The sequence below is a fragment of the Zonotrichia leucophrys genome, unplaced genomic scaffold (assembly GCF_028769735.1).
Source record: "Zonotrichia leucophrys gambelii isolate GWCS_2022_RI unplaced genomic scaffold, RI_Zleu_2.0 Scaffold_49_388800, whole genome shotgun sequence".
In the NCBI taxonomy this organism is placed as follows: Eukaryota; Metazoa; Chordata; class Aves; order Passeriformes; family Passerellidae; genus Zonotrichia; species Zonotrichia leucophrys.
In genome coordinates, this window is record NW_026992254.1 from 290,900 (window position 1) to 309,733 (window position 18,834).

Here is an 18,834-nt window from a genome sequence, read left to right on the forward strand (position 1 = left end):
TGGGGTCAGCTGGGGGCACCTGGAGAGCACCTGGGGATATCTGGGTACACCTGGGCACACCTAGGGTCACCTGGGGTCACCTGGGGGCACGCCTGTGGGGACACACCTGTGGGGTCACACCTGGGGGCACCTGAGGGCACACCTGGGGGCACACCTGGGCACATCTGGGGTCAGCTGGGAGCACCTGGAGAGCACCTGGGGATATCTGGGGACACACCTGTGGCCCACTTGAACGCACCTGGGGATACACCTGAGGGCACCTGGGCACACCTGGGCACACCTGAGAACAGTTTGGGTTACTTGGGGGCACACCTGGGCACACCTGGGGGTACCTGGGCACACCTGGGGGCACATCTACATCACCTGGGGTCACACCTGGGGTCACCTGGAGGACACCTGGGGGTCACCCAAGGGCACTTGGGCACACCTGGGGCACCTGGGACACACCTGAGAACAGCTGGGGGTACCTGGGGGCACACCTGGGCACACCTGGGACACACCTGAGGGTACCTGGGGATAGCCACAGACACACCTGGGGGCACCTGGGGGCATTGGAAACACCTGGGGACACCTGGGGTCACACCTGGGGGCACCTGAGGGCACTGGGGGGGGGGTACCTGAGCACACCTGAGAACAACTGGGGGCACACCTGGGGGAGCATCTACATCACCTGGGCACACCTGGGGGCACTAGGGGTCACCTGAGGGTACCCGAGGGCACACCTGGTACTCACCTGGGCACACCTGGGGTCACCTGAACCACATCTAGGGGCACTGGGGGCACACCTGGGCACACCCGAGGGTACCTGGGCACACCTGGGGGCACCTGGGGATATCCACAGACACACCTGGGCACACCTGAGGGCACCTGGGGGCACCTGGTGGATTTGGGAATAGCCACAGACACACCTGAGGGAACACCTGGGGGCACCTGAGGGCACTGGGAGAACCTGTGGGCACACCTGGGCACACCTGGGCACACCTGGGGCCTTACCTTCAACCGATCCCGGCCGCCCACCTGGGGTTGCACCTGCGGCTCCACCTGTGAGAGCACCTGCGGCTCCACCTGGGCGTCCCCGTGTGGGTGCACCTGTGGGCACACCTGTGTTGTTACCTGGGCATTCACCTGGGGATTCACCTCACCTGTGCCCTCACCTGTTCATTCACCTGTGCCCACACCTGGGGCTGCACCTGCAGCCGGGGATCAGCACCTGTGGGGGGGAGAAAGGTGGGAGTGACACACCTGGGCACACCTGGGCACACCTGGGCACACCTGGGCACACCTGGGCACACCTGAGCACACCTGCACACACCTGGGCACACCTGGGCACACCTGGGCACACCTGTCCAGTCCCACCTGTCCGTGCTCACCTGCACAGCGCACACCTGAGCACACCTGCACACACCTGAGCACACCTATGCACACCTGAGCACACCTGCACACACGACACACCTGCAACCTGGGACACCTGGGCACACCTTAGCACGCCTGCTCACCTGCCAGCGCACACTGCAACACCTGCCACCTGTCACCTGCACCCTGCACCATGTCTCCCTGCGAACTGTCACTGCCTGACACAGCGCCACACCTGCCACACACCTCGCCCACACCTGTACACACCTGACACACCTGTCCATGTGTACTGGCACACCTGTCTCTCACTGCCTGTCCAACCTGACACACCTGCCGTGCATCACCTGCAGCACTGAGCTCACCTGAGCACACCTGTGCACACCTGTCCAGTTACTGAGACACCTTGTGTGCTGCACACCTGTCCATGTCCATCCTGAGCACACCTGGCTCACCTGAGCACACTAGTCACTGCCATGCACACCTGTGCTCACCTGTCCGTACTGTGTACACTTATGTGGTCACCTGTGCACACCTGGCCACACCTGTCTGCACACCTGTGCACACCTGGCCACCTGCCATGCTCACCTGTGCCACCTGTCCACCTTGAAGTCCACCTCCTGAGCACACCTGTCCGTGCTCACCTGTGCACACCTGAGCACACCTGTTCAGACTCACCTGTGCACACCTGTCTGTGCTCACCTGTCCATATCTGAGCACACCTGTCCATGCACACCTGGGCTCACCTGTGCACACCTGTCCGTGCTCACCTGCGCACACCTGTTCAGACTCACCTGAGCACAGCACACCTGTGGGAAAGAGAAAGGACAGGTGAGCTCAGGTGAGGTGGGCAAGGGTCAGGTACAGGACAGGTGTGCCCAGGTGTGCCCAGGTGTGCCCAGGTGTGCCCAGGTGAGGGGATTTGGGGAATGGAAAAAGGGGAAGGAAAATGGGAAAAAAAGAGGGGAAAAATGGGAAAAATTGGGGAAAGGGAGAAGAAAATTTGGGAAAAATTGGGAAAAATCGAGGTAATTGAGAAAAAGTGGGAAAAAATTGGGAAAAATGGGACGGGGAGGGGAAAAATTGGGAAAAATTGGGGAAAAGTGTGGGAAAGAGGAAAAGAAAATTTTGGGAAAAATGGGAAAACTTGGGAAAGAGAAGAAAATTTGAGGAAAAAAGGGGGGAAAATTGGGGTAAAAGTGGGAAAAATTTGGGAAAAAATGGGGAAAGTGGGGGAGGGGAAAGCCCGGAATTCTGGGGGAAAATCGGGAAAATTTGGGAAAAATTGGTTGGAAATGGGGGGGGAGGGGGAAGGAGGAAGGGAGGAGAAAAATTGTGAAAAATCGGGAAAAAATGTGGGAAAAAAATGGTGGGAAAATCTGGGAAAAAGGAGGTGAAAAATTGGGGAAAAAACCGGGAAAAGGGAAGGGAAAATCTGGGAAAATTTGGGAAAAAATTGAAGAAAAAGGGGGAAAAGTGGGGGAAGGAAGGACGGAAACTGGGAAAAAGGAGGAGGAAAATTAAGGAAAAATGGGAAAAAATTGGGGGGAAAATGGCGAAAGGGAGGAGAAAGATTGGGAAAAATCGGATAAAATTTGGGAAAAAATTGTGGAAAAATTGGAAGAAAAGAGGGGAAGGAAAGAGAAAAATTGGGAAAAAGGAGGAGAAAAATCAGGAAAAAAATCAGGAAAATTTTGAAGAAAAAAATTAGAAAATTTGGTGAAAATTTGGGTAAAAGAAGGGGAAATATTGGGAAAACTTTGGGAAAAATCGGGGGGGAATGTGGGGAAAATGAGGAGAAAAATTGGGATAATTGGGGAAAAAATGTGGGAAAATTGGGGAAAGAAGGAGAAAAATCGGGGGGAAATTGGGGAAAAAATCGAGGAAAAAGGGGGAAAAGTGGGGGAAGGAAGGAGAAAAATTGGGAAAAATTTGTGGAAAAATTGGGAAAAAGGAGGAGAAAAATCAGGAAAAAACCAGGAAAATTTTGAAGAAAATAATCGGGAAAATTTGGTGAAAAGTTGGGTAAAAGAAGGGGAAATATTGGGAAAAATTTGGGAAAAATCGGGGGAAAATGAGGAGAAAAATTTTGAAAATTGTGGAAAAATTGTGGGGAAAGGAGGGGAAAAATCAGGGGGAAATTTGGAAAATTTGGGAAAAATCAGGGAAAATCGGGAAAAATGGAGAAAAGTAGGGAAAATGGGGGAGGGGAGGAGAAAAATTGTGAAAATTGTACAAAATTTGTGACAAAATGGGGGAAAGAAGGAGAAAAATAGGGGAGAAAAATAGGGGTGAAACTGGGAAAATTTGGGAAAAATTGGGGAAAAATCGGGAAAATTTGGGAAAAATTGGGAAAAAAGGGGGAATGGGGAGGGGGAGGGGAATGGGGAATTCTGGGAAATTCGGGATTTCGGGAATTCGGGATCCGGGAGGGGCCGAAGGTCGCGCGGGGGCCCCGAAATCGCGGAATTTGCCCCCAAAAATCGATCGGGGCCCAAGGGCGGGGGCGGGGCAAAATTCCCGGGAAAAAATGGGCGGGAAAAGGGAAATTCCCGGAATTTGGGAAGGGGGGAGGGGAATGGGGGCAAAAAAATGGGAATTTTGGGAAAAAAATCTTGAATTTTAGGGTAAAAAAAGGGAATTTTGGGATAAAGTACCTCGATTTTTTGGAATAAAATCTCCAATTTTTTTGGAATAAAATCCCTGAGATTTGGGAGCAAATCCTGATTTTTTAAAATTAAATCCCCCAATTCCAGAATCCCCCAAAATCCAGAATTTTTTGGAAAAAAATCCTCAAAATTTGGCCCCAAATATGGAATTTGTTGGGATAAAATTCCCGATTTTTTTGGTATAAAATCCCCAAAAGCTGGAATAAAATTCTGGATTTTTTTTATTAAAATCCCTGAATTTTTTGAGATGAAGCCCCCCAAATTTTTTTGGGATATGATCCCTGAATTTTGGGATAAAAGTCCCCCAATTTTGGCCCCAAATCCTGATTTTTTGGCGGGATCAAATCCCTGAATTTTGGGGTGGAAATTCCCGATTTTTGAGTATAGAATCCCTGAATTTTGGCCCCAAATCCGGAATTTTCTGGGATAAAATCCCCCAATTTTGGGCTAAAACCCTCAATTTTTTTTTGATAAAAGCCTCAAATTTTGGCATAAAATCCCTGATTTTTTGGGATCAACCCCCCCAGTTTTTTGGGATGAAATCCTCAAATTTCGGACACAAATCCCCCCATATTTTAGGATAAAATCCCTGAATTTTGGCCCCAAATCCTGAATTTTTTGAGGAATAAAATCCCCGAATTTTTAGGGATGAAAGCCCCCAAATTTGGAAAAAAAATTTTTGATAAAATCCCCAAAAATTTGGGCTCAACGCCCTGAAGTTTTTGGGATAAAATCCTCCAATTCTGAGATAAAATTCCTGAATTTTGGGGGATTAAATACCCGAATTTTAGTGGAAATTTTCGAATTTTGGACTCAAATCCCCCAGGATTTTGAGATTAAATTCCCACATTTTGGTCCCTGAATTTTTTGGGATAAACCCCCCCAGTTTTAGGATAAAATCTCTGAATTTTGGGGATAAAAATCTCTGAATTTTTGGGGATAAAACCCCCAATTTTTTTTATAAAATTCCCTAATTTTGGGGGGGTAAAATACCCGAAATTTTTGGGATAATCTCTTCCAATTTTGGTATAAAATCCCCGATTTTTTTGGGCTAAAATCCCCCAATTTTGGGATAACCCCCCCTCCCCAGTTTGGGGTAGAATTCCCGATTTTTTTGGGATAAACCCCCCCCCCCCCAATTTTAGGATAAAATCTCTGAATTTTGGGGATAAAACCCCCAATTTTTTTGATAAAATTCCCTCATTTTTTGGGGATAAAATACCCAAAATTTTTGGGATAAACTCCTTCAATTTTGGGATAAAATCTCTGAATTTTGGGATAAAATCCCCAGTTTTTTTGGGCTAAAATCCCCCAATTTTGGGTCAAACCCCCCCTCCCCTGCCCCCCCCGATGACGTCACTCACCGGGCAGGTGCAGCAGCCCCAGGAGGCCCCAGGTGAGCGCACCTGGAGCCGCCATGGCCGCAGGTGAGACCGAGGCCCCGCCCCCTTCAGCTGGCCCCTCCCCCATGCCGGGACCCCGCCCCCTTTCCCTCCCGGTGACCCCTCCCCCCACCCCGTGGGGAGGGGCCCCCACGTGACCCCTCCCCACGTGACCCCGCCCCCTTCAGGTGACCCCTCCCCATGACCCCGCCCCCGCCGTGAGTCCCCCCCACGTGACCCGCCCCCTCAATATAACCCCTCCCCCGTGACCCCGCCCCCTTCAGGTGGCCCCTCCCCCATACCGGGACCCCTCCCTCCATGACCCCGCCCCCGCCGTGGCTCCACCCCCACGTGACCCCGCCCCCCTCAATATAACCCCTCCCCCAGCAGACCCCGCCCTTTCTACACTGTGACCCCGCCCCTCACTTCAGCTGACCCCGCCCCTTTTCCCACGTGACCCCTCCCCCTTGTCCACTGCCCCCACCCCAACTGACCTCGCCCCTCCCCTTTCCAGGTGACCCCGCCCCCTCGCAACCCCGCCCCTTCCCACAGCTGACCCCGCCCCTTCTCCAATGTCACCCCTCCCCCTGCTGACCCCGCCCCCTTCCCCACGTGACCCCGCCCCTCCTCTCATCTGACCCCGCCCCCTCGGCTGACCCCGCCCCGCCCCGGGGTCACCTCAGGGGTCACGGGGGGGGGGAGGGGCGGGGTTTGTTCAGAGCCGCTGCGGGAACGGAAACGGAGACACCGGAGGGGGACAGGTGAGGGACACCTGGGGAGAGGGGGGGCCGGGGGCACCTGGGGGTACCTGGGACACACCTGGGGGTACCTGGGCACACCTGGGGATGACAGGTAATGGACACCTGGGGACAGGGGGACACCTGGGGCCGCACTTGAAGGCACCTGGGGGCACCTGGGGGCACCTGGGGCGGACAGGTAACGCTCACCTGGGGGGACACGCGGACCCCTGGGGAAGGGGGCAGGTAACGCTCAACAGGTGGAGACATTGGGGGGGGCACACCTGGGGGGGAATGGGCACACCTGGGCACACCTGGGGGCACACCTGGGAACACCTGGGGGCACCTGGGAGACACCTGGGGTCACCTGGGCACACCTGAGGATGTGGACACACCTGGGAGTCACCTGTAGGCACCTGGGGATACTTTGGGACACCTGGGCACACCTGGGGGTGGGGACACACCTGGGGGGCACACCTGGCTCAGGTGTGGGGGGGGGGGATCCTAAACCACTGGGCCAACACTCACCTGTCCCATCCCCCTCACCTGTCCTGTCCCCTCCCTCACCTGTCTGATCACCCCTCACCTGTGGCCCAGATCAGCCTGTCCTGAGACCTCACCTGAGCTCACCTGGACCCACCTGGACTCACCTGGACTCACCTGAGCTCACCTGAGCTCACCTGGACTCACCTGGACTCACCTGGACCCACCTGAGCCCACCTGAGCCCACCTGGACTCACCTGAGCCCCTCACCTGCCATGAGGATTGGGGGCCCCCCTCACCTGGGGGCTCACCTGGGGCTGCTGCTGCACCTGTGGGGGCTCTGCGGTGAGTGGGGGAGGGGCCGGGAAGGGGGAGGGGCTGGGGGAGGGGAGAGGGGCCAGGTGAGGGGGGAGGGGCCAGGTGAGGGGGAGGGGCCGGGTGAGACCTCTGGGCTCTCCACACTCAGGTAAGCCCCTGGCATGCACAGGTGTGCCCCAGGTATGCCCAGGTGAGCTCACCTGTCCCTGTTCCGTGTTCCAGGTGTGCCCTCAGGTACGGCCATGACACCCTCAGGTGCGACCCCGGAACCCTCAGGTGAGTCCTTGGTGCCCAGGTGAGCCCCAGGTGTGCCCAGGTGAGCTCACCTGTCGCTGTTGGGTGCCCAGTGAGCTCACCTGTCCCTGTTGGATGCCCAGGTGAGCCCCATTGGGTGCCCAGGTGTGCCCTTGGCATGCCCAGGTGAGCTCACCTGTCTCCATTGGGTGCCCAGGTGAGCTCACCTGTTCCTGTTCTGTGTTCCAGGTGTGACCCCAGGTACGGCCATGACACCCTCAGGTGCAACCCTGAAACCCTCAGGTGAGTCCTTGGTGCCCAGGTGAGCTCCAGGTGTGCCCAGGTGAGCTCCTGGTGCCCAGGTGAGCTCACCTGTCTGTGTTCTGTGTCCCAGGTGTGCCCCCAGGTACGGCCATGACACCCTCAGGTGCGACCCTGAAATCCTCAGGTGAGTCCTTGGTGCCCAGGTGAGCTCCAGGTGTGCCCAGGTGATCTCCTGGTGCCTCCAGGTGAGCTCACCTGTCCTTATTGGGCACCCAGGTGAATCCCTGGCATGCCCAGGTGTGCTCACCTGCCCAGGTGTGCTCACCTGTCCCTGGTGGGCAACCAGGTGAGCCCCTGGCATGCCCAGGTGAGCCTGTAGCACCTCCAGGTGAGCTCACCTGTCCATGTTCTGTGGCTCAGGTGAGCTCTTGGTGCCCAGGTGAGCCCCATTGGGTGCCCAGGTGTGCTCCTGGTGCCCAGGTGTGCTCACCTGTCCCCATTGTCCCCCCCCAGGTGAGCCCTTGGAGGGCCAGGTGAGCTCACCTGTCCCCATTGGGTGCCCAGGTGAATCCCTGGCATGCCCAGGTGAGCCTGTAGCACCTCCAGGTGAGCTCACCTGTCCATGTTCTGTGGCTCAGGTGAGCTCTTGGTGCCCAGGTGAGCTCACCTGTCCCCATTGGGTGCCCAGGTGAGCCCCATTGGGTGCCCAGGTGAGCTCATGGTGCCATCAGTGCTCACCTGTCCTTTTGGGCCCAGGTGAAATCCCTGGCATGCCCAGGTGGCTCACCTGCCCAGGTGACTCACCTGTCTCCTGTGGGTGCCCAGGTGAGCCCCTGGCATGCCCAGGTGAGCCTGTAGCACCTCCAGGTGAGCTCACCTGTCCATGTTGGGCACCCAGGTGAGCTCTTGGAGGGCCAGGTGCCCTCACCTGTCTCCATTGGGTGCCCAGGTAAGCCCCATTGGGTGCCCAGGTGAGCTCACCTGTCCATGTTCTGTGGCCCAGGTGAGCCCCTGGAGTGCTCAGGTGAGCTCCTGGTGCCTCCAGGTGACCTCACCTGTCTCCATTGGGTGCCCAGGTGAGCCCCTGGCATGCCCAGGTGAGCTCACCTGTCCATGTTCCGTGTGCCCAGGTGAGCTCACCTGACCCCATTGGGTGCCCAGGTGATCTCCTGGTGCCTCCAGGTGAACTCACCTGTCCTTATTGGGCACTCAGATGAATCCCTGGCATGCCCAGGTGTGCTCACCTGCCCAGGTGACCTCACCTGTCTCCATTGGGTGCCCAGGTGAATCCCTGGAGTGCTCAGGTGAATCTGTGGCACACCCAGGTGTGTCCCTGGTGCCCAGGTGCCCTCACCTGTCCCATTGCCCCGCCAGGTGAGCCCGTGGAGGGCCAGGTGCGCCTGGCCGGGGGCCCGCACAGGTGCGCCGGGCGCGTCGAGGTGTTCCACGCGGGCAGGTGGGGCTCGGTGTGCGACGACACCTGGGACCTGGCGGCCGCGCGCGTCACCTGCCGCCAGGTGCGCTGCGGCCCCGCCCTCTGGGCGCCGGGGGCGGCGCAGTTCGGGCAGGGGGCGGGGCCCATCTGGCTGGACGGGCTCAGGTGCGCGGGCACCGAGGAGCACCTGGCGCAGTGCCCCGGGCACACCTGGGGGCAGCACAGGTGCAACCACGCCGAGGATGCGGGAGCCGCGTGCGCAGGTGAGACATGGGGCAGGTGAGCTCAGGTGAGCTCAGGTGAGTTCAGATGTGCACAGGTGTGTGAGGACAGGTGAGCACAGGTGAGCTCAGGTGAGCACAGGTGAGCACAGGTGTGTGAAGGAGAGGGACAGGTGAGCTCAGGTGTGTGAAGGGGAGGGACAGGTGAGCTCAGGTGAGCTGTCCCACACCTGTCCCAGGTAATCCTAAACCCCACACCTGTCCCAGGTAACCCCGACCCCCTCACCTGTGCCCAAGTGACCCTGACCCCCTCACCTGTCCCAGGTAATCCTATACTCCTCACCTGTGTCCAGGTAATCCTAAACCCCTCACCTGTCTCAGGTAACCCTGACCCCCTCACCTGTGCCCAGGTAACCCCAACCCCCTCACCTGTCCCAGGTACCCCCCAGGTGCCCCCCAGGTAACCCTGAGCCCCCCCACACCTGTCCCCAGGTAACCCCCAGGTAACCCTGACTCTCCTCACCTGTCCCACACCTGTCCTGTCCTTCACCCGTCCTGTCCCACATCGTGCCCAGGTTAATCCTGAACCCCTCACCTGTCCCATGGTACCCCCCAGGTAACCCTGATTCCCCCACACCTGTCCACACCTGTCCCAGGTAACCCCGACCCTCACCTGTGCCCAGTGCCCCCAGGTGCCACCCAGTGCCCCCCGGTGCCCCAGGTACCCCAGGTACCCGCCCACACACCTGTCCAGGTTGCCCCCAGGTAACCCTGACCCCCTCACCTGCCCTCATCTTTCCCAGGTAACCCCCAGGTAACCCCCAGGTAACCCAGACCCCCATCACCTGCCCCACTACCTGTCCTGTCCCTCACCTGTCCCTGCCCACACCTGTCCCCAGGTAACCCTGACCCCTCACCTGTCCCAGGTGACCCCTACACCCTCACACACCTGTCCCTCACCTTTCCCAGTAACCCGACCCCTCACCTGTCCCCGTAACCCTGACCTCCCAACACTGTCCCTCACCTGTCCCCAGATAACCCTGACCCCTCACCTGTCCCTCACCTGTCCCTCACCTGTCCCCAGGTAACCCTGACCCCTCACCTGTCACAGGTAACCCTGACCCCTCACCTGTCCCCGGTAACGCCCCCTCTCCCCTCCCCCGCAGTGTCGGCGGTGCCGGCCCCGCCCCAGGTGCGCCTCTCAGGTGCGCCCGACAGGTGCGCGGGGCGGGTGGAGGTGCTGCGGGCGCACCTGTGGGGCACCGTGTGCGACGACACCTGGGGGCTGCGGCAGGCGCGGGTGCTGTGCGCGCACCTGGGCTGCGGCCCCGCCCTCGAGGCGCCAGGTGCGGCCAGGTACGGCCGGGGGGCGGGGCCCATCTGGCTGGATGACGTCACCTGCACGGGGGAGGAGCCAGACTTCTTCAGGTGCGCGCACCGGGCGTGGGGGGAGCACAACTGCCACCACGGGGAGGACGCAGGTGTGATCTGCGCAGGTGAGACATGCGGACAGGTGAGACAGGAGAGATATGGGCAGGTGTGTGCACAGGTGTGTACAGGTGTGATCTGCGCAGGTGAGTGCGGACAGGTGAGGGTACAGGTGAGATATGGACAGGTGTGTGCACAGGTGTGTACAGGTGTGATCTGCGCAGGTGTGACAGGGACAGGTGTGATATGGACAGGTGTGTGCACAGGGTGATTGACAGGTGTGACAGGGAAGTGTGTGCACAGGTGTGTACAGGTGTGATCGGCAGGTGAGTGCGGGACAGGTGGAGGTACAGGTGTGATATGGACAGGTGTGGCACAGGTGTGATACAGGTGTGATCTGCGCAGGTGAGACGACAGGTGGATATGGACAGGTGTGTGCAAGGTGTGACAGGGACAGGTGTGATATGGACAGGTGTGTGCACAGGGGCGATATGGACAGGTGTGATCTGCGCAGGTGAGTGCGGACAGGTGAGACAGGTGAGATATGGACAGGTGTGATATGGACAGGTGTGTGCACAGGTGTGTACAGGTGTGATATGGAGAGGTGTGGTAGGGACAGGTGTGTGCACAGGTGTGATATGGACAGGTGTGACAGGGATAGGTGTGTGTACAGGTGTGTACAGGTGTGATAGGGACAGGTGTGACAGGGACAGGTGTGCAGCCACAACTGCCACCACGGGGAGGATGCAGGCGTGACCTGTGCAGGTGAGACAGGTGAGATATGGACAGGTGTGCATAGGTGTGATATGGACAGGTGTGATATGGACAGGTGTGTGCACAGGTGTGTACAGTTGTGATCTGCGCAGGTGAGTGCGGACAGGTGAGACAGGTGTGGTATGGACAGGTGTGTGTACAGGTGTGATATGGACAGGTGTGACAGGGACAGGTGTGACAGGGACAGGTGTGACAGGGACAGGTGTGTGCACAGGTGTGTACAGGTGTGATAGGGACAGGTGTGATATGGACAGGTGTGCACAGGTGAGGTGTGGACAGGTGTGTGCAGGTGTGTGCATAGGTGGGCACAGGTGTGCAGTGCACAGGTGAGTGAGGACAGATGTGCGCAGGTGAGTGCGGACAGGTGTGCGCAGGTGTGTGTGCAGCCGGGCTGTGCTCAGGTGAGCACAGGTGAGCACAGGTGTGCCATGCACAGGTGAGGCGGGGCCTCCTTTATGCCAAGTCTCACCTGTCCAGACCCCCCCAGGTAACCCCAGCCCAGGTGAGCCTCACCTGTCGCTGGGGTCCCAGGTGAGCCTCACCTGTGCGTGCCCCTCACCTGTCCATGCCCCTCACCTGTCCATGCCCCTCACCTGTGCGTGCCCCTCACCTGTGCGTGTCCCGCAGGTAACTCCAGCTCAGGTGCGGTGCGCCTGGCGGCCGGGCCTCACCTGTGCGCAGGTAGGGTGGAGGTGCTGCACGAGGGGCGCTGGGGCAGCGTCTGCGACCGCGGGTGGGACCTGAGCGACGCCCAGGTGAGCACAGGTGTGGGGACAGGTGAGGGTAAGGGGGGACAGGTGGGACAGGTGGCACAGGTAGCACAGGTGAGCACAGGTAGCACAGGTGAGGACAAGTGAGCACAGGTGAGCACAGGTGAGGACAGGTGAGCACAGGTGAGCACAGGTGAGGCTGGGGCAGGTCCTGAGGGGCTGCACAGGTGAGCACAGGTGAGGACAGGTGAGGGGACAGGTGAGTGCAGGTGAGCACAGGTGAACACAGGTGGCACAGGTGAGCACAGGTGGCACAGGTGAGGGGACAGGTTGGGACAGGTGAGCACAGGTGAGACAGGTGAGCACAGGTGAGCACAGGTGAGCACAGGTGGCACAGGTGAGGGGACAGGTTGGGACAGGTGAGCACAGGTGAGCACAGGTGAGCACAGGTGAGGGTGGGGCAGGCTCAGGTGGGACCTGAGCGATGCCCAGGTGAGCCCAGGTGAGCACAGGTGAGGGTAAGGGGGGCACAGGTGAGCACAGGTGAGGGTAAGGGGGGCACAGGTGAGCCCTGGGGATGCCCAGGTGAGCTCAGGGGTATCCCTGAGAGAGGCCAGGTGTGCTTGGGGTCACCCAGGTGTGTTACCTGTCCCCAGGTGTGTTACCTGTCCCCAGGTGTGTTTAGGGTCACCCAGGTATATTTAGTGTCACTCAGGTGTGTTTACCTGCCCCCAGGTGTGTTTAATGTCTCACAGGTGTATTCCCTGGCTCACCCAGGTGTGTTACCTGTCCCACAGGTGTATTTATTCAGGTGTGTTTAAGGTCTCTCATCCAGGTGTATTTACCAGTCCCCAGGTGTATTTAATGTTACCCAGGTGTGTTTACCTGTCCCACAGGTGTGTTATAATGTCACTCAGGTGTGTGTATCACCCAGGTGTATTCAATGTCCCCCAGGTGTGTTCAATGTCACTCACCTGTATTTACCTGTCCCCCAGGTGTGTTTACCTGGCTTACCAGGTGTGTTACCTGTCCCCCAGGTGTGTGTGTGTCACTCACCTGTATTTACCTGTCCCCAGGTGTATTCAGTGTCCCCCAGGTGTGTTTACCTGGCTCACCAGGTGTGTTACCTGTCCCCCAGGTGTGTTACCTGTCCCCAGGTGTATTCAATGTCACTCAGGTGTGTTTAGCTCACTCAGGTGTGTCCCTGGGCTGACCCAGGTGTGTTACCTGTCCCCAGGTGTATTCAGTGTCCCCCAGGTGTGTTTACTTGGCTCACCAGGTGTGTTTACCTGTCCCCAGGTGTGTTTACCTGTCCCACAGGTGTGTTACCTGTCCGCAGGTGTATTCAATGTCACTCAGGTGTGCTTACCTGGCTCACCAGGTGTGTTACCTGTCCCCCAGGTGTGTGTATCTCACTCAGGTGTATTTACCTGTCCCCCAGGTGTATTCAGTGTCACTCAGGTGTGTTACCTGTCCCCCAGGTGTGTTTACCTGTCCCACAGGTGTGTGTATCTCACTCAGGTGTATTTACCTGTCCGCAGGTGTATTCAGTGTTACTCACCTGTATTTACCTGTCCCCAGGTGTATTCAGTGTCCCCAGGTGTGTTTACCTGTCCCACAGGTGTGTTACCTGTCCCCCAGGTGTGCTTACCTGTCCCCAGGTGTATTCAGTGTCCCCCAGGTGTGTTTACCTGTCCCCCAGGTGTGTGTATCTCACTCAGGTGTATTTACCTGTCCCCCAGGTGTGTTTACCTGGCTCACCAGGTGTGTTACCTGTCCCCAGGTGTGTTTACCTGTCCCACAGGTGTGTGTATCTCACTCACCTGTATTTACCTGTCCCCCAGGCGTATTCAGTGTCACTCAGGTGTCTTTACCTGTCCCCCAGGTGTGTTACCTGTCCCCAGGTGTGTTTACCTGTCCCACAGGTGTGTTACCTGTCCGCAGGTGGTGTGTCACCAGCTGGGCTGTGGCCGGGCGCTGTCGGCCCCGGGCGGGGCGCGGTTCGGGCGTGGCTCCGGCCAGGTGTGGCTGAGCGACCTCACCTGCGCGGGCAGCGAGCGGCACCTGGGGCAGTGCCCCGCCCCCCCCTGGGGCAGGAACACCTGCGGGCACGAGCGGGACGCGGCCGTGGAGTGCGCAGGTGAGCACCGACAGGTGGGACAGGTGGGACAGGTGAGCATGGACAGGTGGGACAGGTGGGGACAGGTGGGACAGGTGAGCACCGACAGGTGGGACAGGTGGGGACAGACAGGTGAGGGCAGGTGAGGGCAGGTGAGCACCTGTCCATCCCTCACCTGACCCCCCATCCCCTCTCCTGTTCCTCTTCACCTGTCCCTCACCTGTCCATCCCTCACCTGTTCCTCACCTGTACATCCCTCACCTGTCCATCCCCTCACCTGTCCCACACCTGTCCCCCTCACCTGTCCATCCCCTCACCTGTCCATTCACTCACCTGTTCCTCACCTGTCCATCCCCTCACCTGTCCCCATCCACCCTCACCTTTCCCCTGTCCATCCCCTTACCTGTCTCAGGTTCTCACCTGTCCATCTCTCACCTGTCTCTCCACAGCCCCTCCCCCCTCACCCTCACCTGTCACCTGTCCATCCCTCAACATCCCTCACCTGTCCATTCCTCACCTGTCTCACCTGTGCCACACCTGCCCATCCATTACCTGTCCCTCACCTGTTTCCCCACACCCTCACCTGTTCCAGATGCTCACCTGTCCAATCACTCACCTGTCCCTCACCTGTACCCTGTCCATCCCTCACCTGTCCCTACCCTCACCTGTCAATCCCTCACCTGTCCCCCCATGCTCTCACCTGTTTCCCCTCACCTGCCCATCCCTTTGCCTGCCCCTCACCTGTCTCACCTGTACCTGTCTCTCCACAACCCCTCACCCTCAGCTGTTCCACACCTGTCCATCCCTTTACCTGTCACCTGTGTATTCACTCACCTGTCCACCCCTCACCTGTCTCACCTGTCCATCCCCTCACCTGTCCATTCACTCACCTGTCCCTTCCCACCTGTTTCCCTTCACCTCTCCATCCCTTTACCTGTCCCTCACCTGTCCCTCCATCCCCTCACCTGTCCCAGGTGCTCACCTGTCCCTCACCTGTCCCTCCCTTCACCTGTCCCTCACCTGTCTCACCTGTCCATCCCTCACCTGTCTCACCTGTCTCACCTGTCCACCCCTCACCTGTTGCTCTCTCCCCTGTCTCTCCACAGCCCCGCCCCCCTCACCTGCGCCGTCCCCCCCTCCCCAGGTGCGCCTGGCCGGGGGCCCGCACAGGTGCGCCGGGCGGGTCGAGGTGCTGCACCTGGGCAGGTGGGGCTCGGTGTGCGGGCGCACCTGGGACCTGGCGGCCGCGCGCGTCACCTGCCGCCAGGTGCGCTGCGGCCCCGCCCTGGCCGCACCCGGGCGTGGCGCGTTCGGGACAGGTGAGGGCCCGGTGTGGCTGGGCCGGGTGCGCTGCACAGGTGAGGAGCTCACCTTGGACAGGTGCGAGCACGGCGGCTGGGGGGAGAGCGGCTGCGGGCACGAGGAGAACGCGGCGGCCGTGTGTGCAGGTGAGCACAGGTGTGCGCAGGTGTGCGCAGGTGAGCATGGACAGGTGTGTGCAGGTGTGAACAGGTGAGGGACAGGTGAGCGCAGGTGAGCACAGGTGTGCGCAGGTGAGCATGGACAGGTGTGCGCAGGTGTGAACAGGTGAGGGACAGGTGAGCGCAGGTGAGCACAGGTGTGCGCAGGTGTGCGCAGGTGAGCATGGACAGGTGTGCGCAGGTGAGCTCAGTTCAGGTCAGGTGTGCTCAGGTAACACAGGTGTGTTCAGGTGAGCTCAGGTGTCCCCAGGTGTGCCCAGGTGTGCTCAGATATGCTCAGGTGTCCCCAGGTGCCCCCAGGTGCTCCCAGGTGTGCTCAGGTAACACAGGTTGGTTCAGGTGTGCTCAGGTAAGCTCAGGTGCCCCCAGGTGTGCTCAGATGAGCTCAGATAGGTTCAGGTGAGCCCAGGTACCCCAGGTGAGCTCAGGTGTGCTCAGATTAACTCAGGTGGGTTCAGGTGAGCTCAGGTGTCCCCAGGTGTGCTCAGATTAGCACAGGTGAGCTCAGGTGTCCCCCAGGTGTCCCCACCTGTCCCCAGGTGCGCTCACCTGTCCCCCCCGTCCCCGCCCCCCTGACCCCGTGTCCCCTCCCCCCCCAGGTGCGGATCCCCCCCAGGTGCGGCTGCGGGGCGGGGCCGGGCCCTGCTCGGGGCAGGTGCAGGTGCTGCTGAACCGCACCTGGCTGCAGGTGTGCGGCCTCACCTGGGGGCTGCCCGAGGCGCAGGTGCTGTGCCGGCAGCTGGGCTGCGGCCCCGCCCTCAGCGCACCTGCGGGGCCGCACCTGGACGAGCAGCGACCTCACCTGGCGGGACAGGAGCCTCACCTGGCCCAGCCTCACCTGGCCGAGCCTCACCTGTCGGAGCCTCACCTGGCCCAGCCTCACCTGTCGGAGCAGCCCCACCTGGCGCAGGGGCAGCTCTACCTGTCCGGCCTCACCTGTGACGGCTCCGAGGCGCACCTGGCCGAGTGCCTGCAGGAGGGGGCGGGGCCGGGCACCTGCGCAGGGGGGGCGGCGGCCGAGCTCAGGTGTGAGATGCCCAAAGGTGAGCGGGGGGGGGGGTGAAGAGGCAAGGAGGGGGGCCAATGGGAGGGGAGAGGGCAAAGTGAGGGGAGGGGCTATGGGGGGAGGGGCCAAAGGGAGGGGGAGGGGCGAAAAGTGGGGGGAGGGGCCAATGGTGAGGGGGGAGGGGATAAATGGGAGGGGGAGGGGCCAATGTTGAGCCAGTGAGGGGGAGGGCTAAGGGAGTGGCTAAATGGGGGGGAAGGGGAGGGGGGAGAGGGGAGGAAGGTGTGGAGGAGGAGCCAAAGGTGGGGAGGGGCTAAGGGGATGGCAAATGGGAGGGGGAGGGCCAAAGGGTGGAAGGGGAGGAGCCAGAGGTGGGGGAGGGGCTCCAGGTGAGGGGGGAGGGCTAAAAGTATGGGACAGGTGTGGGGAGGGGCAGCAGGTGAGGGGGGAGGGGCTAAAGGGGAGGGAAGGTGGGGGGAGGGACTAAGTGGGGGGGAGGGCCAAGGTGTGGGGAGGGGAAATGGGGGGGGAGGTGAGGGCCAAAGTAGCAGGGAGTGGGGGAGGGGCTAAAGGTGGCTAAGGGGGGAGGGGCTATGGGAGGGGGAAGGGCCAAAGGTGTGGAGGAGGAGCCAGAGGTGGGGGAGGGGCTACAGGTGAGGGGCCAAAGCGGAGGGACTAAAAGTGGGGGGAGGGGCAAGGAGGGGAGGCTAATGGAGGGGGAGGGGCCACAGGTAGGGACAGGGAGGAGAGGGCTAAAGGTGGGGAGAGGGGGAGGGGCCAAAGGTGAAGGGGAGGGGCTAAAGGTGGGGAGAGGGGGAGGGGCCAAAGGTGAGAAATCAGGAAAGGTGAGAGGAGCCAGGCCAGGTGTGACAGCTTAAACCAGGACAGGTGAGGACAGGTGTGACGTCTCCCCCCGCTCCCTCACCTGTCCCCAGGTGCTGCCCCCTCCTGCTCCTACCTGGTGGCGCTGCTGGTGCTGATGACGTCACTGGGCGGGGCCCTGCTCTGGCTCACCTTGCGGGCCAGGTGTGTCCCAGGTGAGTCCCAGGTGTGTCCCCAATGGCCCCAGGTGTCCCCAGGTGTCCCCAGGTGTCCCCAGGTGTCTTCAGGTGTGTCCCCATCCCCAGGTGTGTCCCCAGGTGTGTCCCAGGTGTGTCCCCAGGTGTGTCCCCATCCCCAGGTGTGTCCAGGTGTCCTCAGGTGTCCTCAGGGGTCCCCAGGTGACCCCAGGTGACCCCAGGTGTGTCCCCAGCTCACCTGGACGCCCCAAGGGCCCCCGGCGCCATTTACCTGCCCAGGAGGAGCTCACCTGGCCAGGGGGAGGAGCTGCAGCTGATGGACGACGCCCCCTGAGCTCACCTGGAGGAGCCCACCTGAAATCCTCACCTGGAACTCACCTGGACGGGCTCACCTGGGGACTGGAATTCACCTGGAACTCACCTGGTGGGGCTCACCTGGCACCTGGAACCTCTCACCTGAACCTCACCTGGCCGCTCTTACCTGGAACCTCTCACTCGAATGTGGAATCCTCACCTGCAAATCCTCACCTGGGATCTCTCACCTGGAACCTCTCACCTGATCGTTCTCACCTTGAACCTCACCTGAACCTCATCAATTCTCACCTGGTCCTTCTCACCTGGAATCCCTCACCTGGCTGCTCTCACCTGGAATATCCACCTGGAGTTCTCACCTGAATCTTCACCGGGAATCTCTCACCTGAACCTCACCTGGCCGCTCTCACCTGGAACCTCTCACCTGAACCTCACGTGGTATTCTCACCTGGCTCCTCTCACCTGGAATCCTCACCTGGTCCTTCTCACCTTGAATCCCACCTGGACTCCTCACCTGGTTCCTCTCACCTGGCTGCTCTCACCTGAGCCTCACCTGGAATCCTCACCTGCAAATCCTCACCTGGACCTCACCTGGCCGCTCTCACCTGGAATCTCTCATCTGGAATCCCTCACCTGAACCTCACCTGGAATCCTCACCTGGCTGCTCTCACCTGAGCCTCACCTGGAATTCTCTCACCTAGAATCCTCACCTGAACTTCCCACTTGAACCTCACCTGGATTCCCTCACCTGGATTCCCTCACCTGGAATTTCTTACCTGAACCTCACCTGGCCACTCTCACCTGGATTCCCTCACCTGGCTGCTCTCACCTGGAATTCTCACCTGGAATCTCTCACCTGGAATCCCTCACCTGGCTGCTCTCACCTGAACCT

The 18,834-nt window shown here is 59.7% G+C and overlaps 1 protein-coding gene across 1 annotated transcript; it reads left to right on the top strand.

The window, feature by feature from the left end:
- Positions 1-5,436: 5,436 nt before the first annotated feature.
- LOC135460487 (scavenger receptor cysteine-rich domain-containing group B protein-like) lies at positions 5,437-17,964 on the top strand. Its single transcript, XM_064737344.1, has 16 exons — positions 5,437-5,537; positions 7,162-7,215; positions 7,423-7,476; positions 7,568-7,621; positions 7,753-7,804; positions 8,441-8,513; positions 8,812-9,135; positions 9,586-9,596; positions 9,750-9,858; positions 10,260-10,589; positions 11,923-12,050; positions 13,950-14,145; positions 15,231-15,572; positions 16,205-16,648; positions 17,547-17,648; positions 17,864-17,964. Exons 1-16 carry the CDS (start codon positions 5,437-5,439, stop codon positions 17,962-17,964), a joined length of 2,475 nt encoding a protein of 824 aa, XP_064593414.1.
- The last annotated feature ends 870 nt before the right edge of the window (positions 17,965-18,834 follow it).

Bases quoted from the DNA above. Each gene is read 5' to 3' on its own strand.
- LOC135460487 (XM_064737344.1), top strand. From the start codon at position 5,437: ATGGCCGCAGGTGAGACCGAGGCCCCGCCCCCTTCAGCTGGCCCCTCC. The intron at 8,514-8,811 runs GTGAGCCCCTGG...TTGCCCCGCCAG, and splicing joins TGTCTCCATTGGGTGCCCAG to GTGAGCCCGTGGAGGGCCAG. The intron at 12,051-13,949 runs GTGAGCACAGGT...ACCTGTCCGCAG, and splicing joins GGGACCTGAGCGACGCCCAG to GTGGTGTGTCACCAGCTGGG.